General features: G+C 53.3%; 1 protein-coding gene across 4 annotated transcripts in view; it reads right to left on the bottom strand.

Annotated features, from left to right (window-relative positions):
• The window catches only part of FHDC1 (FH2 domain containing 1), a 39907-nt gene extending 16102 nt beyond the window's left edge, over positions 1 to 23805 (bottom strand). Inside the window, exons 1-6 of one of the 4 annotated variants that reach the window (XM_062199059.1) lie at positions 23757 to 23805; positions 17046 to 17670; positions 7769 to 7830; positions 7091 to 7193; positions 539 to 624; positions 344 to 444 (exon numbers count right to left, since the gene is read on the bottom strand). In XM_062199059.1, the coding sequence (XP_062055043.1) occupies positions 344 to 444; positions 539 to 624; positions 7091 to 7193; positions 7769 to 7830; positions 17046 to 17531 (838 nt within the window). In that variant the 5' untranslated portion in view covers positions 17532 to 17670; positions 23757 to 23805. Of the gene's footprint in view, positions 1 to 343; positions 445 to 538; positions 625 to 7090; positions 7194 to 7768; positions 7831 to 17045; positions 17671 to 21501; positions 21587 to 22719; positions 22790 to 22980; positions 23012 to 23756 lie in introns of those variants that run through there. The other 3 variants (XM_062199058.1, XM_062199056.1, XM_062199060.1) reach the window with 3 other exon arrangements.
• Between the last annotated feature and the right edge of the window lie 609 nt (positions 23806 to 24414).

A 24414-nucleotide genomic window follows, 5' to 3' on the forward strand; every position in this document is an offset into this window, starting at 1 on the left:
ATGCACACACAGAGACTCACACACACACGGACACTACACGGACAGAAACAGAAAGCTAACCTAGGAGAGGAACTCAGAGAGCTACAAGCAGTAAGGTTTACCCCAAAGCCTGAGATCAAAGAAGCTTGCTTTCATGGAAGAACATAAAAATGAACACTCGCTATGGGGAATAAAAACACCAATAGATATAAAACTCCAGGTCACCCACAGTAACGCCTCATTTCCCTTTTAGGGTACCTCAGAAACGGGACTTTCTATTTCTGATTTCATTTGAATCTTTCACAAATAAACTGCTACCACAACAAATAACAACACATAGTAGGAAGAGCGTGCATTTGCTGACCTTTCATAGCGGCTTTTAAAATCGTCGCATCCGTATACAGAGAAGAACAAGAAGGCAGAAACTCCTTCTTTAGCACCATGGCTTCAATCCGAAGCGAATAGCTGAAAGAGACAGCGCACACTGTACAATGGAAGGTCATTTCTTTAAAAAAAACTTCCCTCTGCCAACAATAATGATCGGCGGCTTTGTCCTTACTTTGGCACCTGTATTAAGTGGTACAGGAAGGAGTCTGCCAGGGACAGCTTGGACACATCCCCACTAAATGCTTTCAACTTCTTCACCTACGAGACAAATGGAGAAGGGAGCAGAGAAAGAAAAATCAGTTGCAATTAAAATCTGAGATTTTTCATGTCATCTTAGAATTCTACTAAAATGTGACTTGCAGTACGGAATAAAAATGTAGACCTCAGGGAAGACAGGAAAGGGGATCACACTGAGGTGGCGGCGTCGCATGGTGGGTCCAGCCGCCACCTGCAGCACCAGCATCCCAGGTTGGAGCGCCGGTTCAAATCCCGGCTGCTCCACTTCCAATCCAGCTCCCTGCTAGTGCACCTGGGAAAGCAGGGCAAGATGGCTTGGGTCTGGCCACCCACATGGGAGACTGGGATGGAGCTCCTGGCTCGTGGCTTCGGCCTGGCCCAGCCCTGGCTGTTGAGGCCTTTTGGGGAGTGAACCAGTGGATGGAAGATCTCTCTCTGTCTCTGTCTCTCTGTCTCTCCCTTTCTCTCAATCAGTCTGCCTTTCAAGTAAATAAAATAAAGCTTTTTAAAAAGCCAAAAAAAAAAAAAAAGGACATTACACCTGCTACATTTTTATAAGAAAAAAAAAAAAAAACAAATTTGAAGGAGAGGGGCTAGTGCCAGTTAGGTAGCTATGAGGATACTTCAAAAAGGTTGTGAAAAACAGAATTACAAGATAAGTTTATTTTTGTGCAAAAATTCTTGAAATCTGTCTATATGAGAAATCTAAAAGTTCATAGAAAATGCTCCTGAGAAAAAACCATGCATGGATTTCACATTTTTTTGTACTAAAATAATTTTAACATTAAAAAAAGTATGCATTGGGGCCAGCGCTGTGGGCGCAGCGGGTTGACGCCCTGGCCTGAGGTGCCGGCATTCCATGTGGGCGCCGGTGCTAGTCCCGGCTACTCCTCTTCCAGGCCAGCTCTCTGCTGTGGCCCGGGAGTGCAGTGGAGGATGGCCCAAGTGCTTGGGCCCCTGCACCCACGTGGGAGACCGGGAGGAAGCTCCTGGCTCCTGGCTTTGGATCGGGCAGCTCCAGACGTTGCAGCCATCTGGGGAGTGAACCATTGGATAGAAGACCTCTCTCTCTCTCTCTCTCTCTCTCTCTCCCTCTCTCCCTCTCTCCCTCTCTCCCTCTCTCCCTCTCTCCCTCTCTCCCTCTCTCCCTCTCCTCTCTCTGTGTAACTCTGACTTTCAAATAAGTAAATAAATATTTTTTTAAAAGTATGTATCATAATTAGAATTTTTTTTAAAATTTACTTTATTCATTTGAGAGACAGAGACAGAGAGCAAACTCTCAGGCACTGATTCGGCTCACTACCCAGATGCCTACAACAGCCAAGGCTGAGCCGGGCAGAAGCCAGGAGCTAGGAGCTCCACCCAGGTCTCCCATGGAGGTGGCAGAGATCCAACTACCTGAGCCCTATCTGCTGCCTCCCAGGGTCTGCATTAGCAGGAGGCTGGAATCCAGGGCAGAGCTGGGACTCGAACCCAGGCACTTGGACATGGTGAGCCTCCCAGGCAGTGTCTCAACCACGAAGTCAAACAGCCAACCCGAAAGTTACCTTTTACTTCCATTTTCCTGTGAACTTTTTAAAGATTTGGTTATTTGAAAGGCAGAGTTAGAAAAAGGGTGGGTAGGGGTAGAAAAAGAGAGAGAGATCTTCTATCCTCTGGTTCACTCCCCAAATGGTCAGGGCTGGTTAAGGCCGAAGCCAGGAGCCCAGAACTCCATCCTGGTCTACCAAGTGGGTGGCAGGGACCTAAGGACTAGGGCCAGCATCTGCTGCCTCCCGGGTGCATTAGCAGGAGCTGGACTGGAAGTGGAGCAGCCAGGATTCGAACCAGCGCTTTGGTCGGGGATGCTGGAGTCTCAGGCAGGGCTTCCTCTGCTGTTCCACTGTGCCGGCCTCTCCCATGCACTTTCTAAGGTGCCCTTATATTTTCCTCTGTTGCTCATTTGTGTTTTCCACAACAGCTACAATGAACTTGTATTATATTTATAAAAAACTAAAGCACACGAATATTCCTTCCATTATAAAAAAAGGAAAACAAGAAGAGTTAGGCCACAGGTATAGAGCCACAGCTGGCAGGTGGCGGTGGACGCAGAGAAAGTTCTGGAACGGGTTGGGAGGGGAAACCTGGACCAAGCTGATGGCAAAACCACTGTTAAGTGGTAGCTGAACACCCCAGTGACACAAGTCGCCTGCCTGCCAGTGACTGTCGCCGCTGCGTACTTACTGCTGGCTGATATTCTTTATAAAGCTCACTCTCTTCCACCCCTAGATTATTACTAATAATATGATTTCAAGTCCCGTGAAAAATAGGGAAAAAAATCACAGTTCAAGGACATAAAGAAGTGTTTGCCAAGAGCTACAAATTGAAATACCTATCTCTATTTGCAAATATTAGTGCTGACTGTTCCTCTTCTGATCCAGCTCTCTGCTGTGGCCTGGGAAAGCAGTAGAAGATGGCCCAAGTCCTTGGGCCCCTGCACCCATGTGGGAGACCTGGAAGAAGCTCCTGGCTCCTGGCTTCTGATTGGCCCAGTGCTGGCCATTGCAGCCATTTGGGGAGTGAACCAGCAGATGAAAGACCTCTCTTTCTCTCTCTCTCTCTCTCTCTCTCTCTCTCTCTGCCTCTCCTTCTCTCTCTATGTAACTCTGATTTTCAAATAAAATAAATAATAATTCTAAAAAAATAAAAGATTTTTTAAAAATGAAACAGTACAATTCATACCCTGGTAATAAATCTGTTTCTTAAGACAAAAAAAAAAAAAGAGTATTTTTAGGACAGAATACAGACATTTTCAGTGCTGTGTTCCCTTACTTTACAGCCTGTAAATGCACTGAGCACAACTGGTCTTGTTAAATATGAAGGCATGGGGCGCTTCCATTTTAGCTAAAACGAATCTGAGCTGAGATACTGGGGCGGGGAGGGGGTGGAATCCTGTTCCCTTCAGCAACTCCCACCGTGCAGCCGGGAGGCCCGGGGGGCTGACCCTCTCACGAGCCCAGGCACGCAGCTCCCGCAGAGCTGCTGGAAGGGACGGCGCGGTGCTGGGTGCAGAGCGCAGGGACAGGTCACGCTACGTAAACCTGGTGCCTCCTGCTATTAAACATGCGCTAAGCTGTAACCGAGCAGTGATTAATCTCCCTCACTTATGTAAGAGCCTGGAAATGTTTATAGATTTCAAGAGAATGGTGATGAAAGACAGTATTTAATGTAAACACCACGGACACGGTTCTTCGTTCTCTTTCAAAACGAGAGTTCTGTTCATTAAGAGGGATTACCGAGCCTTCCCAGTGGTAGGGAAGTAGAGAGGAGAGGTGAAGGCACCCTATAATTACTACGCATCCTCATCATCACCAAAAAGCATTTATTAAACCTCATTAAGGCGTAATTTTCGTTATGCCTGGCTGTGCCAGCTTTCCGTCCTATGATAGCAAGAGCACACCCTCCAGGGGGTGCCTCCCAGGGGGCAGGGCACCTTCATGCCTCGGAGGGCCTGCAGACGGCAGGACTCCCCACAAACACAGCCACCTGACGGCAGACCCCCGGCACTTCCCCTCCAGGCAGGGATGCCGTAACACCGGGAGGCACCTCGCCTGCTTCCAGAGCGTTGCAAGACTCTCCAAGCCCTGGGCCCGAGGTCGGGGACCGTGCACCAGCCCACAGAGGAGCAGGGGCTGGTGGGGCTGGGTGGGGGGAGGGGTACTCCCTGGCTCCTCTCACTGCTGCCCTCCGGCACGGGGACACTTTGCTGGTCAAGAAGCCCCTCCCCGGATTTCATTTCTGGGTGTACAATCTTCCTTGGCAAGTGTCAACCGCCCTTCAGAGGAAAGACAAAGTCAGACAAAGGGTTTCGGCACAGACAAGGTAACCTTGGCTTGGGCTGGCTTGTCGGCAGAGAAGGCAGGAGTGAAAAGGGCTGCTTCCGTTGGTACTTTTCAGCGCATTAATAAGATTAGAGAATTACTCCGGTGACACTCCCCCGACATGCGGTGACAGCAGAGGTGATGAAAAGGCGAGCAGGCCAGCTCCGCCGTGTGGGGCAGAGTTTTGACAACCTTTGCCCTTCCTGCCTCTAGGGGAGCTGGCAGAAGGGAGCAGGACTGCTCCAGGGCCGGAGGGATCAGGGTGCAAGTCCACCTAGCGATTGTGTGACACCGGGCACGCAGACAGGTTCTATCTAACCTCTGTGAGCCTCGCTTTCTTATTTGTAAAGTGAGCAACGTTTTATAACGTCGCTGTAAAAGTTAAATGAAAAAACACACACAGACACACACACACAATTCATCACTCTGGCCTGCTGCCTCGCGAGGAGCCAGGCACTGGGGAGCACTTTAAACACCTGACCTCATCTCGCAGCATTCATGGTGACACCCAGGAGTGTCCGGTCCTTTCCTTATGCCACAGGCGTGGCCATACACAGGGACACGCACTCTTATCAATTTCCCAGTGTTTGGCTGTCACGTTCTAAACCCTCTTTTCCTTGGTCCTGTAGTGTCCTTGGCCTCATCCCCAGCCTCCAACCCTCCACTGGAACCCTGAAGATTCTAGGGCCGGCCGTGGTTCCCGGGGGTTCCCAGAGACCACCAAGCAGAGCCGGCAAAGCCACCGTGTCCCTGCAGCAGGCGAGCTGTGGCGGCTGTGGCTTTTCCTGGGCCCTGGCAGCCAGCACGGATCCCCAGTGTGTCATGGAGGGACTGTCAGGGTGTTCCTGCTGGAGGAAGCTCCCAGCTGAGCCTGGAGGGTGTGGTGAGGCAGTGAAATAAACAGGAGTGACCAAGCTTGTGAGACACGCAGGCTGGGGGTGACCCTGCAGCAAGGGGCTGAGGTGGCCAAATCCCACATCAGGGCTTCATCCCCGCAGGACGCTAGGTCTGGGGCCCACAGCCGCGGGGACCAGGGGCAGGGCCTGGGTGGGTTTCTATCACCTTGCCCTTAACGTTCTTCCTGTTGGATCACATCCCACAGAGTTCTTTAACACCTCTGACAGCTGACAGCTCATCTGCATTTCTGAAAAACGCCCCTGCATTTTCCAATCAGCTTTGCGTTGCAGATGAGAGAGGACGATATTAAGATCACATTCCCACCTCTTCGTGGCACGGAGCTGGCAGCTTCCACTTCTGCCTAACTTGCACTAAGTCAGAAAGCGAGAGCTTTTCAAGGAGCCGGCCCACGCGCCAGCACGATGGATCCTCACCAAGGAAAGCCATAAAGCAAAGATTAAGGACTCTCCAGTAGGAAGGATCCAGAGTAGACTAGGATTGAAGGCACCTCTCCTTTAAGACTTCACGTCCCTTCACCAACATTGACAGATGCCACTGATTAATCTAGGCTTAGGGAAATGACACACAACGTGCAAACAAAACCCCAGGTCGACAGGGAACTTCAGCTCTGCAGGTACACCTGGACATACCTAGGGCCTGGCTCCCCGGGAACACCCTGATTTGGCATTGTGAATTTAACACCGATCAACATCACAGGGCACAATTATCTCACTCCTGCTATTCAATGTCAGTAAAAGTCAAGTTCCAGAAATCGTATGCCTGGAAAGCACAGTGAGATGGGACAGGAGGAGCCCACCATCTAGGTAAAAAGGACAGACACCAAAAGCCACTCTTATACTGAGCTCACCCTGAACCTGTCCTTTAATGAGGGGTCTTCACAAATCTCGCAGGAAATGCGTATTATGAAGAAATGACATACAGATTTCTAAAATATGCCTGCACCAAAACAAACATCTTTAACTCCATTTTCCATGAACTGGTTGGAGTATCATTGTACTTACAAAGTAAAAAATAAAAATTAAGACTATAATAATTAATGTTCACTACTTCTCAAATTATTTTAGAAATAAACAACGTCACCATTTGGAAAGCTTTCATACAACTGTTATTCTGTTGGTTCCCTTCTGGCTTGTAGCCATTCGACGATTCCGTTAATTCGGTCTAAACAAGTTAAAGAACTTGATAGGAAGGAGCCGTATTGCTGCCCCAGCAGCTTCTTTCAATTATGCAGAAGGCCCTTTACCGATCTCTGCAAGGTTTTAGAGCATCTTTATGCAGAAATGGTCCTCCTCTTTTTCTTTTCTTTTTTTTTTTTTAAAGTGTAAGTATTACGAGACAACCTCGGTCACCCTGGGCAAAGTTCACTCAGATGACGGAAAAGAAAATGAACACTCAGTGCACGCCCGTGTGCCGGGCACCAGGTCAGACGCACAAGCAGGGTTTAGTCATCCTGACAAGCCCACGAGGCCAGGGCCATTGTCCTCACCTCATAGGAGTTCAGAACCGTGCCCAGATTTCTCCAGGTGTGACCTACCTTTGAACCCTGCCGCCACTGCCCCAGCTCACATCTCACTTTCACGGGGAGGGGGACCCTCCGGCTCTGGGTCCCCGGGCCTGCCCACTCCCACGCGAGCTCCCCCAGCCTGTGCGCACACAAAGCTTGAGCACCGCGCCCAACCTCTGCAACGCACGCGCCACGCGTCTCTTACCTCCTCCGACTCGGGCAGAAGCTTAAGGAACTCTCGCAGCGTCTCTGAGCCGTAGTGCTCGCTCTTTCCTTGATGGATGTCTCGCACGATGGACCGGGGAGACCTGGGAGAGAGACTTGGTCACGTCCCCTCCTGCGCTGTGCCAAAGACCCAAGCCCGTGGAGACAGGACAATCCTCCTCCACCTCCTTCCCACCTGGCCTTCTTCCCCGCGGATGGGCGGTGGTGGCAACGCTCAAAACAGCCCTGTCAGAGGGAGAGAATGTGGCCCCTGCCCCCGACGCCCAGCCTCGGGCATCCCAGAGAGGCTCGGAGTTACCACCAGGAGTGTTCTGGGGGGCAAGAGAGGTGACCCCCTTTGGGGTCCGGAGTTCCCACAGAGCCGCCCCCTCCTCCTCCGTGTAAATCCAGCCTCTAAGGGACACAGCAGTGCAACCACCGGTCCCTTCAGGGGCGCCCCTGAGGAGGAACCCCTAAGTCCCCCCAGACTGATTTCTCCCTGTGGGGGCCAAACCACTAGATTATGTTTCTATGGGGGAGAACAGTAGGAGGTGACAGACACCAGCCAGTGCACTCGGGACTGACTGGGACTCCTAGGAGAATCGCAATGTCAGCTGGCTTGTGCCTGCAGACAGTGTGGGGATGACTTAAGGTTTCAGGTATGTGGGAAAAATCTTACTTCTTAAATTGCTTAAGGAATATTCCAATGTTCATGCTCCGCTTTGCATCCAAGAGGGTAATCTGGGGGAAAAGAACCAGTCACATCAAGATTGTTGAAGTATAAGTAAAAATAGTTAGAGGAGAGAATTAAGCCCCATCAGAGCACAATACTAATTTACGAGCACAATTCCCAGTAAGAAAATCTGGCGACTAATAGAAATACTTAATACTGCTTTAGGACTATTCAAATATAATCATCTCCCCAATCTTTCCACTTATATATAGTTCCTTAGCTGTATGATGATGTATGTCTGCTTAGTAGTATGCAATTTTAAAAAAAAAGTTTTATTTAGTTATTTGAAAGGCAGAGAGACAGAGAGAGAAGGAGCTGGTTCTCTCCTCCAATGCCTGCAACAGCCAGGACTGGGCCAGGCTGAGACCAGGAGCCAAGAGATCCATTCGTGTCTCCCCCGTGGGTGGCAGGAGCACAGGTACTTGGGAGGTCACCTGCTGCTTCCCGGCAACATCAGCAGGAAGTTGGACAGGAAGTGGAGGTGGGACTTGATCCGTGGCACCCTCACCTGCTGTGCCACATGCCTGCCTTGGCCTCAGTGTTATGCAATTGTAAAGATATATTTTAAAAGTCTGTTATTCTCATCTACTTGAAGGTGAGAGAGAGAGAGAGGAGAGGAGAGGAGAGGAGAGGAGAGGAGAGGAGAGGAGAGGAGAGGAGAGGAATGCATTTTCTGATCCATTGGTTCACTCCCCAAATGCCCCAACAGCCAGGGCTGGGGCAGGCCAAAGTCAGGAGTTCAGAATTCCCTCGGTGACTCCCATATGGGTGACAGAGGCCCAAGCACTTGAGCCATCACTGCTGCCTCCCAGGGTGCACTGGCAGAGAGCTGGGTGGCAGTGAGGGTGCTGGAACTCTAGCCCATGCGGGCGTCCCAAGAGGCAGCTCAACCTGCTATGTCATGATGCCTGCATCTAAATACTGTTTCTATCTAGCGATTTCATTTTCGAGCCCCAAAGCCCAGCTCATGCTTGAAAGCCTCAGTTTGGATACAAATGTGTTGGTATAGCACGGATCATACCAGGTTTGAACTCAGAAAGTAAAAAAAAAAAAAAATCAGATGGGAGTCCTGGCCCTGATTAACAGATGTAAGAGACGAATGCTGCTTTCAGAAACATCAGAAAATTCTCCCTTTTTCCTCAAAGCAAGATTTCTCTTTACTGAAAAAGACTATGTGTCCCATAGCCCATTTAAAGAGGTGAGATGTGTCCTCCTTTGTACTCAGAGCAGTAAATGTATTTCACCGAGTCTAAGATGCACTTTTTTCCCCCTATACCTCAACATCTCTGGAATCAGAATATGTCTCACAATAAGAACAATCTGATTGAATGAAATATGGCATAGCTTGTCTAAAATATCACCAAAACCCAGATTTTGCCTCTGACTATCAAAATGAACAATTTGGGAGGGTTTCTAAAATAATCAGACTAGATATGAGAAGTTCTTCTTATGTAGTTGTTAGATACAGAAGCCATTCCCATCTGTGGAAGTAGACACCCAGGAAGGGTGGAAGAAAGAGAACTTTCTAACCGCTGGGATTCTTTTCCATTTGTTTCTTCAGCACAGGGAGGTTAGCGAGAACAGGAGTGTTGTCCAAACGTATGGGATTCGCTGTGAACGAAAGAGAACCAGGTTCCAGACGGAATTCCTGCTCTCGGGTTGGCTGCTCAGCCAAGTGGCAGCAGCGTTGATGTCACTGGCTATAAGGTGAAAAGGCTAAAATCTGATGAGAGTGTGGCTGCCCTCTTGTGAAGACTAATCTTGAAGAATTACATTACTTACTAACCTAGGCGTGTATTTCATGTTAACACAATCACCTGCCAGCCATAGAATAAACTTCCAAGGAAACAGGGCAGACTCTTTATTGGAGTTCAAGTTCAGCGTGAAAGGAGGAGAGAGAGAATAAAGCTCACCAAGCTTAACACCCTTTAAATGGGGGAAGCTCATACCACAAACAGGAATCTCAATTCATTAGGGCAGAAAACTATGGTCTGGTTACACTTTGTAAATCAGAACGCCGCAAGTCAGAACAAAGTTCTGCAACTTCGGTGTTTACCTCTGTCGAGAATGGGGAAATAACTTGTTTTCTATTCCCCTCACTACGCTGCCACCTCCTGCTATATTTAACTTTTGACTGGAACATCCTCCCAGCTCCCACATGCTTCAAAGCCCCACCCTCGTCCTGCTCCCCCCTGGGCTCTCTGGGGCTCAGCACACTTGGCTGAGATCCACAGCTCTTGTTCCTGGAAAAGTGATTCTTATTATCCCTAGCTGACAGACAAGGAAACTGAGCCTCAGAGATGTCATCTCATCATTTCCCCAAAGCAGTACAGGAACGCGAATTGCCTGCCAGGACCCCCTGCTCCTTTTTCACTCCAGTTCCTGTGTGTTTGAGTAAGGGTGGGAGAAGGGGCAAAGGACCCCCCCCACCAGCCAGGGCTGCACAGCTGAACAGCCGGCGGTTTCACCCAGGAATGGGCGGATTGGCTGCGTCCCCCAGGTGGCCCCAGGGTTGGATCTGTGGACTGACAGCTAGAATCACATGCTCACAGGTATAACAACCTGCAGGAGCAAGAGCTCTGGCCCCCCAGGCATAGGCCCCAGCCTGCAGCAAGCCAGAAGCATTTAAGAGAATCCAGGGTGCTCTCAGGTAGAACCCAGGCTGGCCATGACCAAGAATCTCATGGGGGAACATGAAGCCAGCGCATGTCAGACATCTGCCACCCTGCTAGGACTGTGCACCTGCAGACTGGCTGAGCACATGTGGAGTTTTCTTTCTCATATGTTACAGTGCTTGATCCTTTGAGAGCAAAGTGACAGGAGTGCTGGTGACAAAGTTCTCTCAAGGGGGTTATCACTGCACGCGTAAGTGAGCTTATCTCCCTTCCCAAATGCTGGCCGTCTCCAAGCGGGGGCCATTCACAGAAGAGTCCCCATGGGATGTGGTGCTGTTCAGGGATCATTCACAACAGTGGAATCTGCCCAAGGGATCCCAGGAGACTCGCTGGCTGTGCAAGCTGAGAAGTCAGATGGGACCAGTGGTTCAGAGGACAAGGGTGCCCCAGCCTGACCAGTGCCTGAGCTGCACGTGCTGCCCCTCCCAGCAGCTCCAGACCACCTGCACGCTTCTCTTCTGGACTCACTGTGCCACGCAAGCAGGCCTGCCACTGAAGACAGTGCCTGCAACAGCAGGTGTGGTGGATGCACTCCAGAGCTCGCTAGCTCTCCCCCCGAACAGGGCTACGGCCAGAGAGAGAGCAGAGGGTAAGGCACTGAACTCGCAGTTCAAGGATTTCCTGCTGGGATGGGAGGGGCCCTGGCTACCAGCCTCGCCATGGATGCCAGGGTGGACCGGACGCAGCAGTGCTGTGCTACTCTGGGGCGGTGTGATCCCCATCTTGCTACCAGCTCCAAGTAAGCTCTCCCAGTTTCTCCTGCTGTGACCCCTGCAGGTTCAGCTAGCATCTACCCTCCTCAAAATCTGCCTCCCGATCGCTTCAGAGGAAGAAGAGACTTTTCTTTCAGGTGTGGAAAAATACAACTGACATTTACCACTGCAGTCCTTTTTCAGTGTACACATCCACACAGCTGTGCCACCGCCACCACCATCCACTCCACAGCCCACCTCATCCTGTGAAACTGAAACCCTGAGCCCCTTCCCCATCTCTCCCCAGCCCCTGGAAGCAGCCTCCGACCTGTCTGTGACTCCAGCTACTCCGGGGACCCCATGCCACTGCAATTATATGGCATTTGTCTTTCTGAGACGGGCTTATCTCCCATGCCTCATGTCCCCAAGGTAGAAGAAGAAACATTCGTGACACTTTCGTTTCCACAGGTGCATAGGGTCTCCAGACTTCCTAAGCTCACCCTTGACAGCGGCTCTTCCAATCCCACCACAAATTCTAGAAAGCACAATTGTACAGATCCTCCTCCATCCTCCCAGGTGGATTCAGCTTTTGGGTTCTGATCATTTGTTCTTCACTGCCTTTCCCATTGTCATTGGCTGTCAGCGGCAAGTTGTTCCTCCCCCAACTCAGCCGGGACAGCAGGGATGGGGGGCAGTGTGGAGGATTGAAACCAAGCACATTTTTTTTCTCCCAAATACTCTAGTTCTATACTTCTGGACTGTCTGAATGCCCCAGAGTTCTAGAACATACTGGAATGGGAACAAAAGTTGAGACAGAATGACCAGTATCTGAATCACAGTGCAGGATGATAAAGTATGAGTTCCTGTGGGTTTAGTAAAGCCAACCTCCCCTCCATCCTTCCTTCCTCTCTCTCTCTCTCCTTTAACTCTTTCTCTAATTGGTATCTTAGTGACTTCCTTTATGGCAAATATAATATTGCTATAGGCATCGCTGTAAATGACTTTCAAGGATTTCTCAACATCTGCATTTTCTTTGTGAATGCCAATTCTGATTTGTTGGTATCCTGTGAGACTGTCCTTTCTTCCTTTGTCCCCTGCATCCAGTTCTGTCCAGTTCAGTGACCTTTAATTTCCTCTGGAGGACACCAGACGGCTAAGACATATCCCTGCCCTTAAGAGCTGGTCCGATCGAGGAAGGGATGCATGGACACCCAGGCATCACAAGCAGGAGGTCTTGATGGACAGGGAGCTGCAGGAGCTCTCAGGGCACGAGATCTGAAATCTGAAAGCAAACCCTGAAAAGAAGGAGAGTCTGAGCCGACTCCTATTATTATTCTCAGTGGTGGATCATTGTTATCTCTAATTATTTTATTACAGCTTAATTACTATTGTCCCGGGGCTGCCACTGTGGTACAGCGGGTTAAGCCACTGCCTGCATCCCACACTGGAGCACCAGTTCAAGTCCCCACTGCTCCATTTCCAAGCCAGCTCCCTGCTAATGCACCTGAAAGCAGTAGAAGATGGCCCAAGTCCTAGGGCCCCTGCACCCACATGGGAGACCCAGATGGAGTTCCAGGTCCAGCCCTAGCCCTGGTGGCCATCTGGGGAGTGACCAGCAGATGGACGATCTCTATCTCTGTCTCTCCCTCTATTACTCTTTCAAGTAAATAAATCTTTAAAAAAAAAACATAATTACTATTGTCCTATCACATCTGTAGTCTCTAATATTTAGGTAGCAAAGATACAAGGATAGCAATATTTCATAACCTTTCCTCCCTTATTAAATGCTCTAATTAATATTCTCAATGTTATTCTAAGTTCAGCCATTCTCATACTCGAACCCTTGCCATCGTCCAGCAAATCCTTCCTTGGGAATTTAGTGGCACTTATTTGTAACAGGCTACGCTGTTTCAGGAGCACACGCACTGATCCCTGGCAGGTGTGGGCTCCAGGATCACAGCGTGTGCCAAGGCCATGCGTCCAGGCTCAGGGTCGGGGCCTCCGCTGGTGGCACTGTGCAGGGTATTCTGCAGGCCACTGGGTGGGTGGGGAGGACTATTACTTTTGACCCTGGACTTGACTGACTGCAGAGTTGGAAGATTTATTACTGATCGTTGTCAGGCTGGAACTCTGCTGAGTTAGAACTTCTTCAAAAGAAAGTCTAACATGGGAAGAAAACAGCACGTACCACATTCTCTTACTGAAAAAGACTGTGCCTAGCACTTCTAGCCAAGTGGGAGACAACATGACAAAACTGCTAAGAATTCTAGGTCACCTCTCTTACGCGACATCACTATCTCACATGCACTTCAATGGATCAGCTTAAACTATTCATTATATCTGAGTACGGAAAACTTAGACTATCTTATGATATGCAGTTGGGGTGAATCAATTTTTCTTCCTACCATGCAGTCTCTCAGATTGGGACACATAAGGGTTAAAAGTAAAGACCCTGGTGCTGGCGTTCGGCCTAGTAGTTGAGATTCCTGTGTCTGCTATTGGAAAAGCTGGGTTCAATAGCAACCTCCGGCCGCTGTCTCCAGCTTCCTGCTGGAGCAACCCTGAGAGGCAGCAGCGGTGGCTCAAGCACTTGGGCTCCTGCCACCCGCATGCTGACCTGGATTGAGTTCCTGGCTCCTCCCAGCTTTGGCCCCTGGCCCAGGATCTCTGCAGGCGTTTGGGGAGTCAACCAGCACATGGGAGTTGTCTGTCTGTCTCTCTCTCTCATTCTGTTTCTCTGCATCTCAAAAACACTATCAGGGCCAGCACTGTGACCCAGCAGGTTGAGCCACTGCTTGAGACACTGGCATCCCAGTCCCGGCTGTTCCTCTGCCCATCCAGCTCTCTGCGATGGCCTGGGAAAGCAGTGGAAGATGGCCCAAGTCCTTAGGCTCCTGATACCTAAGCAGGAGACCCACATGGAGTTCCTGGCTCCTGGCTTTGGCCTGGCTCAGCCTGAGGCCATTGTAGCCATCTGGAGAGTGAACCAGTGGATAGATCTATTTCCCTCTGTCTCTTCCTCTCTGAGACACCCTGCCTTTCCAATAAAGAAAATAAACCTTTAAAAAAATGTATTTAACATCAAAACATCACATTATGTCCCAGTAGTGTGAATAATTATGTGTGAATCAAAAATACAATTAAAAAATAAAATTTTGAAAAAGCAAAGATCTTTGTAACACTCATGGTCATGTTGGTATTATGACACTAGCCAAAAAAATAGTGGAAGCAACTCCAGTGTCCCTGAACAGATGAATAAATGTGATACAGACAAATAAGGAAATGTCACTCAACCTTAAAATCCTGACACATTTACAACTTGGGTGAGCCTTGAAGACATCATGCGAAGTGAAATAAGTCACCCACAAAAGCTCAGGCTCCTATGGTTCCATTATGAAAGGCGCCCAGCAAAGTCAAACTTGAAGACACAGGCAGCAGATGGTTGCTTGCCAGAGACTGGGGGGAGAGGAGCAGGGAAGTTGACGTCGATGAGTTTCAGCTCTGAGATAAAGCTCTGCACGCAGATGGTGCTGGCTGCACAGCCGTGTGCCCATGCTTAAAGCCACTGAGCTGCATGGGTTTGCGAACAAGCCGTTGGTTTTATTTTACATGCATTTTACCAAAATTAAAAATATCTTAACTATTAACAAATAATTCCTTAAAAAAAAAAAAGTCACAGGGCCTGCATTGTAGCACCGTGGGCTAAGCCACCGCCTGCCATGCCGGATCCCACAATGAAGCATCAGTACGAGTCCCAGCTGCTCAGGCTACTCCACGTCTGATCCAGACTCCTGCTAAGACGCCTGGACAAGCAGCAGCAGAGGGCTCACGTGCCCCCTGCACCCACATGGGAGACCCTGATGGAGTTTCAAGCTCCTGGCTTCAGCCTGGCCCAGCCCCAACTGTCACTGTCATCTGGGGCATGAACCAGCGGACGGAAAATCTCTTTCTCTCTGCCTCTGCCTCTCTCGGTCACTCTGCCTTTCAAATAAATAAATCTTTTTTTTTTTTTTTGAAGTTAAAGGGAAAAAAAAAAAAGCAAAAATAATGTTCCGGCCTGGAAATGGGTGTTTCCACTTCTGCCGGGGAAACATGCCACACTCACGGCCACTTTGCTCCCTCGAGGGATGGTTCTGAAGCTCTCTTTAAGTACAGAAAGCAGAATTCCCCGCGGGCCCACAGGGCTACCTGCTCTGACCTGCCAGCGGCCTTTGGGGAGCCAGCCCCTCTGTAACAGGGCTCCCAGACACACATCTGCCTCACACGCGTCCACCTGCTCACTACTCCAGCACTCTTCAGAACAGCTGGGGACGGTGAGAAATGGCTCACCGTTCCCGGGAGACCTGCTGCCGGACGCCGGGGCAAGGGCCGAGATGCTAAGCAGATGGCTTTCTGGGAAAGGAGGAGAAAGCACGGGCCGTGTATGGGCCCCGAGGGCTTCCTCCTCCAACGTGCTTCTCGGTCTATATGGGAACAGTCCTAACACCTGTGTTCTGTGCGTCTCACTGTCAGCCAGCTCCTGGCTCCTTTACCAGGGGATCACGCCATCAACTGTAAGGGCCCGCAAGTGGGTTGGTGGTGAGCAAATATGCAGGAGGAAAGATGGTTCAAGAATTCCATAACCCGCTGCGCCGACTCCTCAGCCCAGGGCCCCGCCTAGTCTCTTATCTCGTCACCTCCATCTGTGACCCATTTTCTCTGCTCCACTCACGACAGATTAAAAAATGAAGGATGCATGTTCTCTTCCTATCTGTCTACCTTCCCTTCCTTCCTTGACAGCGTTCTTTGCTTTTGATCTCTGATTTCCTGCTTAGGGCTCCTAGTTTCTCAACTGACTGTGCGCACTTGCAAAGGCACTTTTTGATGGGGTCTCTGTAATCCAGGTGGCTCGGGGGTTATCTTTCAGTTCCCTTCTTCGAGTTTAACAGCTTGATTTTCTCTGAGTGACACAGTTAGTGGTAAGTAGAAACACGCTTCCTACAGGCTTATCTGCAAACAGCTTTCTGCTCTGGCTCTCGAAATTTCTGCTCTACACGGCCATGACTTAGCTCAGAGATCTGAGGGAGGAAGGCTGTCTCGAGACGTTTGTCAAAAGGACAATAAGGGTAAATATATATTAACCGGTCGTGTGATTTAACAGGAGGCTTTCTGTCCCCAACAGCTGCAGCTTGTCCCAGGATCGGAGTTCAGGAACTTGGTTTTTGTTCCAGTGGAGACCAGCAACACTGCACTACAGCAGAACTTCTGTGCCAGGGGAAGTGGCAGTAAATGTGCCGGAGACAGGGCGGTGCTGAGAGGCCAGAGACAAGGGTCCTGCATGGAGGCATAAGCCCCTGGGACTTCTGGGCAGACCCCACCTGCTCACTTCTTCCTCTCTCTGCCTCTCAGCTCAAGCTCATCACGGGAGGCCCTGTCGCTCATCTCCAGCACATGCTCACCTGCGTTCTCTCTCTCTCTCCTTAACATGGAACAAGGGGGCTGGCACTGTGGCAGAGTAGGTTAAGCCTCTGCTTATGGCACTGGCATTCCATAGGGCCGTTGGTTCAAGTCCCGGCTGCTCCACTTCCCATCCAGCTCTCTGCTAATGCGCCTGGGAAAGCAGTGGAAGATGGCCCAAGTGCTTGGGCCCCCTGCGCCTGTACAGGAGACCTGGAGGAAACGCCTAGCTTCAGATCAGCCCAGCTCTGGCCATTGCAACCATTTGGGGAGTGAACCAGCGGATGGACAGACCTTTCTCTCTGTCTCTCCCTCTGTCTGTGACGGTGCCTCTCAAATCAATAAACAAATCTTTAAAAGAAAGAAAAAACATGAAACAAGGCAGGACGCGCAGCAGTGTGCCTGCCAGGCCGTGCTCACCTCCTCGCGGGCCTCCCTGAAGGATGACGTCACAGTGCCCCCTCGTCTGGGGAGGGTCGGCTTGGCCGTGTCTTCTTGCTGCCCGAAGAGCTCCTCGATGGTCTTGGTATCGATCTGGTAGTGATGCTGCTGGCTGGCCGCCAGTGTCCAGATGTTGGTTTTGCCACGAACTTGCTCCTCCGGAATGGTTTTCCAAAAAAAGCTTCTCATCCGCTTTTTCTTACCCACTTGGCTGTAGCCGTTGATGTGAGGAGCTGGGGGTAGTCCCGGAGGGGGAGGCGGGGCAGGAGGCCCCCCAGGCAGTGGAGGCGGTGGGGGAGGCGGCGGGGAGGGAAGAAACCCTTGCCCCGAAAATGGACATGGTGGAGGAGGAGGGGGTGGAGGAGGAGCTGGCGGGGGCGTCTGCTCAATCATGAATCCAGCTGCCGTGGCAGTATTCCCATTTTCTTTATCACTGGCCAAGGAGACACAATTCATAACATGCATAGTACTGTTGCCTTCTAAGGAGATAACTGCTTGACCGCGGGGAAGCACACACAAGCCATCCAACTCGGGGTCACAGCTTCTCGCCGGCGCATCAGCTACCCCAGGGAAAGGCCAGCACGCCGCCTGTCAGCTGTCAAACCTGCCGGGATACAACGGGTTTCAGATAGGTGCAGACAAAGGCTTTCACCCCAGCTTTTCTCTCCAGAAGCCAGGCTCTGTCCTCCCGGAAGTCAACCCCGGGGGTGTGGGGGTGGGGGGGACAACATGTCCTACGGTGCATTAAAAGGCACGACCGCTTCTACGACCGTGAGCCATGTCTTCCCACCTGAAACACTACCAGAGCAGCAGAGCCCGTGTGGACGCCTTCCAGCAGTCAAGAAATCACCCACTTCCCGAGAGCCGGCTCCAGGTTCCGCAAGCATTGCTCCCTTGAGGAAGGAGCTCCCTGCTCACTGCCTAGTTCCCTCTCTTTGGGCACTGCATGCCCGGCTCCTAGGGAATCTAGGAGCATTAGGCGTCCGTGATCCTGCCTTCTTCCAGTTCGGACTCGTCTCCCACCGACCAGTGGGTCAGAGGCATCTTCCCCCTAGCACAGGGCAGCAGGGCATCTGGAGATCACAAAATCACTGCCTAGCTCATTTTCCTGGAATCAGGGCCACCAAGTTCCTGCTCCACTTGGTGATGTGCCTTCCCCCCAGCAGACAGGGAAGGGAACGGTAGTTGTGAGGATTCCTGGTTCCTGCCACTGACAAGCTCAGACGCGCTGTTCTGCTCATTGGATTCCCCCAAGGGGAACACATTTACTGGCCTCTGTCACCCCTTCCGACGCTGTCATCCCGTATTCTAATTAAGTCATACTTTGGAAACCATCAGAATTTCTTGGCCACCTCTTCTGTGGCGGTATTAGCAAAGAAGAGATACCCACAAGGCCCATATCACGTCTGCCACATGTCTCTCCCTTATCTACACGGCCACCGACTTATTTTGGTGACTTGTATATTTCTGGGCCTGTAATGTTTGCTTTCGGTGTTGGGATGTTGCTGACCTGACATGAAAACAGGTCGGATATGAGGGCAGGTGAGCGAGGGGGTGTGAAAGAGGGACCCTGGGGAGGGTATCAGGTGAGCACCCCACCGCGAGGTGGGAGCGGGCAAAGGGAGCAGTGTCTTCCAGCTCACAAGCGGCCGTTTGGAGGAGCTCCACACTCTGGATTTCTGGGTGCAAGGGTCCTTCCACGGGGTCAGGGCCCAGCCCATACATACACATGAGCCAGTCAAACCACCCTGCATTATCCAAGAGTCAGCCATCAGCCATCACTATTTCCAAACATGCTGAAGTGTTTTATACAGAGCCACACATAAAAGGCAAGACTCCTTTGCAAACAAGTGGAGATTCTAAAACAGAAGGTTTCTTCTCAGAATCCAGTGTGGCTACCTCTTCAATACATAACTTGATCTGGGGGAGGTCATTTAACCTGTGTTTCAGCACCCTCACCTACGATCTGACGATATACCTGCTTAATTGGTTTGCGTAAGAACAAATGAGCTAATACACGCACAGTCCTTACCAAAATGCCAGGTACAGAGGCAGCCATCAGTGACAACAGCACACTGGGATCACGGGACCATACACTTTCCCTGTATTCGCCCAGGAGTTACATCTGCCTGAACGTATGTATTGGCTTTATACATAAAATGCCAAGCTACTCCTGGCTGCTAGGAATATACTTTTAATATTTCTATTATCTGCTCTCAAAGTTAGGTTTGCCCTTTTCCAATGCTCAGCGATTACCTATATTTCTATATAAGATTATCTGTAAATCATAAGAAACTTTGACTCCTGAAAATTGCCTGCATACGGGCAGAAGATGGCATTTCCAACTGTCAACTGCATACTCTATCTTTTTTTTTCCAGGTAAACCACTTTCAAGGTACAATTTCGTTGCAGGAGGCACATTCACAGTGCTATGCAGCTATCACCGTGGGATAACTTTTACGTAAGTAAAATTGAAAATATTTATCCACACTGAGTTACAGTTTGCTTGAGATGCAACTGGCATTTAGAAGTTTTCACAATTATCATTAGGGGCATAACTAGGCTGTTTTCACAGTTAGCATCCCTAGAGCAAATGACTCACTGTCAATTATAGTTTATAGTTATATTTGAACTTTTTTTTTCAAGACTGCACAGGTAATTTTGGCAGTAGATTCTTACAGACTTTAAAATACTTCTGAACATAGAACACCTCAAGAACAGAAGAGCTGCTAATCCCCCATTCATCTCCGACTCCAGATAGGCTGACAAGTGCACAGATTATCCCTCTTAAGAACGCCGATAAGCTGAAGTCTCCAACCTAGAAAGCAGCAGCTCACTTCGTGCTGCCAGAGTGTAAGTACCGCCGTGCCACTAGACCTCATAAAGCAAACGGAGAGGTACCAATAAAGAGAATGACCACACCCTCCGAGGCTGCGCTACCTGCTGACGCCAAAGGACAGCGGTGTGCACAGAGGCGGTGGGGCCAGATAAAAGCTTGTCAAAGTTAAAAGGGACGTGTGGCAGTCAGGCACTGGCATGATTTTCACTGCTGCCTCAGCTTGAGAAAGGATGTCCTCTTCCAAAGTGAAAGAGACCAAAGAAAAATGGACAACATTATCCCTGCTATGCCATCTGGTTCATTTTTCCCCCAGGGTAACACACAAGGGTGTGAGCCCCCAACTGCTTCCCATGCATCAGATTGCCAGCCATGATTAGCCACGAGACAGAGGATACCCAAAGAACATTCCATGCACTACAGCGCCAGTCCGCAGCCAAAGTGCGCTGGGAGAACCCAGTGGATGGCTTGCAGCAGCCAGCAGGGACCATGGAACGCGCCCCAGCTCCGTGTGAGAACTGACAGGTGTCCCATCAATCTCCCCTATGGACAGGCTTGGAATCCACATCTCTGCCACGGAGGCCCACAACCGCCAGAGCCCGGAGCAAGCCACAGAGCTGTCACGTGCTAACCATGACCCATCAGAGGTGTGCTTGAGTGACAGCCCCTCCACGGAGAGCCTCCTAAGCCCTGAAAGTTCACGGACTTGACTTAACTGGCAGGCGCGAAATCTTCGGAGGCTGGAGACAGCTCATGAGCGTCTTCAAAGGCCCCTGCCCCCCTCCTAGGCCCTCTGGCCTAAAGAGCCCACAGTACTTGCAACATCCCTGAAATTCCATTCTCTTGAAGAAGGTGGCTCAGGAGATACACACACACACATAAAAGAAACGAGGCCGGCTTCCTCCAACTGCGTATTTAAGGAGAAAACGCGCGCCTGAAGCGCAGTTAAGGGCTCAGTGGGGTCTTGAGGCCCAGCTGGTCGCTCACCCCCTCGGCCAACAATAATCAGAAGGCACACCAAGCAAAACCGACCGACCAGAAGGCCGTGCCCCGGGGGCTCCTGCTGTGGCTCCCATTCGAAGTCGGGACAGAGCAGGCCGGATTTGGAGAGAGGACAGGCAGAGAGAGCAACAACCGGGAAGAACAGGGTGGAGGAAGTTCAGGCAGTCTTCAAACAGGGAGTTTCTGGCTCTACCGGCAAGATCAGAAAGTCAGCCAGCACGGCCGCAGGTCGCCCAGCAAATCTTCGCCACGGCAAGCGAGGCTCGTTCGGAACGCACGCGCTCCGTTCCTCTGCGCCCCAAAATCGAGGTGCGGACGCGCCCCGGAGCCAAAGGATGCTGCGCTCTGGGGGGAGGGCAGGGAACGCAGCCGCCCTGCCAGGGAGCCGACCTCGGGCAGGCCCGCGGGCGGCCGAGCGCTGGCGGCAGTTTCCCCGCGAACAGCTGCTAGAAACCGGCCTGCCGGGCCCGAGGAAGTCGGCGCGGGGTACGGTGCAGGGCACGGCTGCTTTAGCGTCAGACCGAGACACGCTGGCGTTCCCTAAGTCTTGGCTTTGGCGAGCGGCCCGCCGCCTCCCTCCGTCCCCAGCCCACTCACCCCCACGCCAGGGGCTCGGCCACCACCTCGGCTGCGCTCACCGCGATCCCGGGGCGCCGGAGGACGCGCGGGCAGCGAGAGGGCGGCCCCGCCGGCTGCTGATCGGTGCCTGGCGGAGAAGGACGCCCACGCGCGCCGCGCTGCACTGGCCGAGCCCGCACAGCCTGCCCCGGCAGCCGACGCCCGGGGAGGACTGGACCCTCCGCCTCCCGGGAGCCCCGGGCGTCCTCCCCTCCTCCGGCAGATGCGACCCGAGCTGCAGCCACGCCGGCTCGGCCAACCCCTTCCCGGGGCTCCTCGGGTCGGGGCGGGCCGTGGAGGGGGGGAGGGGGTCGTGGGCCCCGCCCCTCGCCCCGCGGAGCTCCCAGCTTCGGAGCCCGCATCGCCCGCCCTTGCCACGCCGGCCCTGGGTGCCCGCCCTCTGCGGGGGTGCGGCTCACAGCTCTCAGATGGGTGCGCGCGGGGGTGGGGTGGGGGGCACCTCGGGGAGGTGTCCCTGAGCCCGAAGCCAAAGCGGGGGGAGTCTCCGGGTTCGGGGATGCGGGGTCGCGCGCGGCTACGCCCCCTCCTCGAGCGTGGGCGGCGACGCCTCCCAGGGCTCGGGTGCGGGCCGCGGGGCGCGGGGCTGAAAGCCTTGCCGACGCACTGCGGCTGCTTAACCAAAAGGGAGCCAGGACGAACCGGCGGGAAAAGCACGCACGACACTCCGGGCGTCTGCAACGGGAGGTCGGAGTTTTAAAAGGAGGGGGCCGCTGTCCAAGAGCTGGGGGCCCCGCCGTGTCCGGGGGGCGACCCGCCTTCTCCCCTCACTGCTGCCGGCGCGGGGCGCAACTCCTACCCTGAACTTGGCGCGGCCGGAGTGGGGGCCACCGGGTCCTCGGTCCGCATCGCCGGACTCGGTGCCCGCGCACCCCGCACCCACCGTCACAGGGGCTGGGGTCCCGGCCCCCCGGCCGCGCGTCCTGTGCGGGGCTCCTCTCCGATTGGCCCGGTAAATAGGGGACGGTGGGTCTAAAAGTGTCGTCCGAGGCTGATTCCGGCCACCCAGGTCCCGACCTCCGGACGCGGGTCCGGCCCGGCGAGTCTTACGCGGTCGCGTACGGGAGCTCGAACCTCCTCCCCCTGCCTCCCCAGTGGAGCTCCAAGAAAGCCGATCCCCGACACCCCTCGGCCGCTCTGCCCCCGAGCCCCATCCTGGGCCGCGCGACCCACACTCACCCGCCGTGCGGACCCCTGCAATCTCCAGCCACCGTCTCGCAGCACCGCCGCCGCCTCCTGCCGGCCCACTGCAGGCCCCGCCGCCTGGGACCGCGAGGGGGCAGGGCGGCGCGGCGGGGCGGAGCCGCAGCCTCAGGTAACAATGCTGCGGCCCAGGCTGCGCCCCGAGCGCGCCGCAGAGGGCAGCTCGCCCTTTCCTGCCCGGCCCCCGCTCCCGCTCCCCGGGCCACCCTGCGCGCGCCTGCACCTGCGCGGGGGGACCTGGCACGCAGCTCCCGGCCCCCAAAGACCGGCACAGGGTGGGCGCGGGGCCCCCGAGGGAAGTTGGGGCTGCGGGGAAACGGAGACGGCCGGGCTGCGAAGCAGAACCAGGTGTCCTCGGGGAGGGGCCGGGCTGGCTTTGGAACCGGCCGGCGTCCGCCACAAAAGAGCCGCCTCGGCGGCTCCTGCTCCCCGCGTGCGGGTGCGTGCGCGCGCGCGGACACACACACACACACACACACACCCCTCTGCACGCGCGCCTGGCCACCGTCGGGCCCGCACCTACGTCTCCCCGGGGCCTTGGGCAGCGCTTGCGCCCGCTGTCCCCAGTTCGCCGATTCCCGGCCCGCGGAGCTCCCCGCAGGACCGGCCAGCTTGTCAGTGGGCTACCTGTTCTGCGCACGGTTCGGTTCCGTGACCGGAACAGGAGCATTGCAGGGCATGATACATGGACTACACGGGCTGCTAGGGGCGGGAGGGGGCTCCTCACACTCGCACGAGGGGACAGGGGAGGCGGGGTGACTGCAGCTCTCCCCGAAACGCCTCGTGTCCCCGGGAGGCTCGGAGTCGCCTGGTCACGGGCAGACGGCTCCCGAGCACACTGGCCGGCGGGCCGCGGGCCGCAGGGGCGGAGAGGCGCCCTCGCGGGGATGAAGTCATCGCCACCTTTGCCTCGCTGAGATAACCACTGCGCTTGGCGTTTCCCGCCCGTGGGCCCGAGCACTTCCGCCTCCTCCCCACCCTCGCCCCGGGGCCTCAGCCCCAGCATCCCTGACCTCCACGCGCGGGCCTGCGACTGAAAGGAGAGGAGCTGCGCGCGTCCCGAGGGCAACAAGCACAAACCGAAAGTTGGCGTCGGGCACCAGCCCGGTTTCTTGGCCAGCGAGCGGGGAGTGGGTCCGACCAAGCCCGCAGGGTGGGAAAAAAAACGCAGCGGGAGCAAGACAGCTCCACGCTCAGGACCCCACGCTGCTGTGAATCCCAAAGGGATACTGAGTGCACAGGCAAGCGTCCCAAGGGAGTCGGCAATGGCATCGCCCCCTGTGGCAGACGGGGACCCGGGGCCCTGCGAGCTTCCATTCCTGCAGCCCTGCGCCCGCGGGCTCCCGGCCCCAGTCCACACGGAACACACGCTCTGATGTCTCTGGGCGGGGTCAAGCCGGGTGACCCATCGTCCGTCGCTGGGGCTTTTGCTGTCCCCTGCAGCATCTTGGCGGGCCGGCTTTCTTTCTGCTTCTCTGCTGACCTTTCTTTTCATTTGAGGACAGCAGCAAGGGTCTTCCGTCTCCGGAGCTCCCATCCTCCCCTGGGGAATTATTGTCTTCTGGCTCCAACCCAGATCTGTCCCGGCTTTGTAGGGCCTGAAGCTCATATAATTTGCGCGAGGGAGCTTCTTAAGCAGAAACAGTGAAGACGTGCGCACAGCCCTGGGTG

This window comes from Lepus europaeus, chromosome 8 (assembly GCF_033115175.1).
Source record: "Lepus europaeus isolate LE1 chromosome 8, mLepTim1.pri, whole genome shotgun sequence".
Classification (NCBI taxonomy): Eukaryota; Metazoa; Chordata; class Mammalia; order Lagomorpha; family Leporidae; genus Lepus; species Lepus europaeus.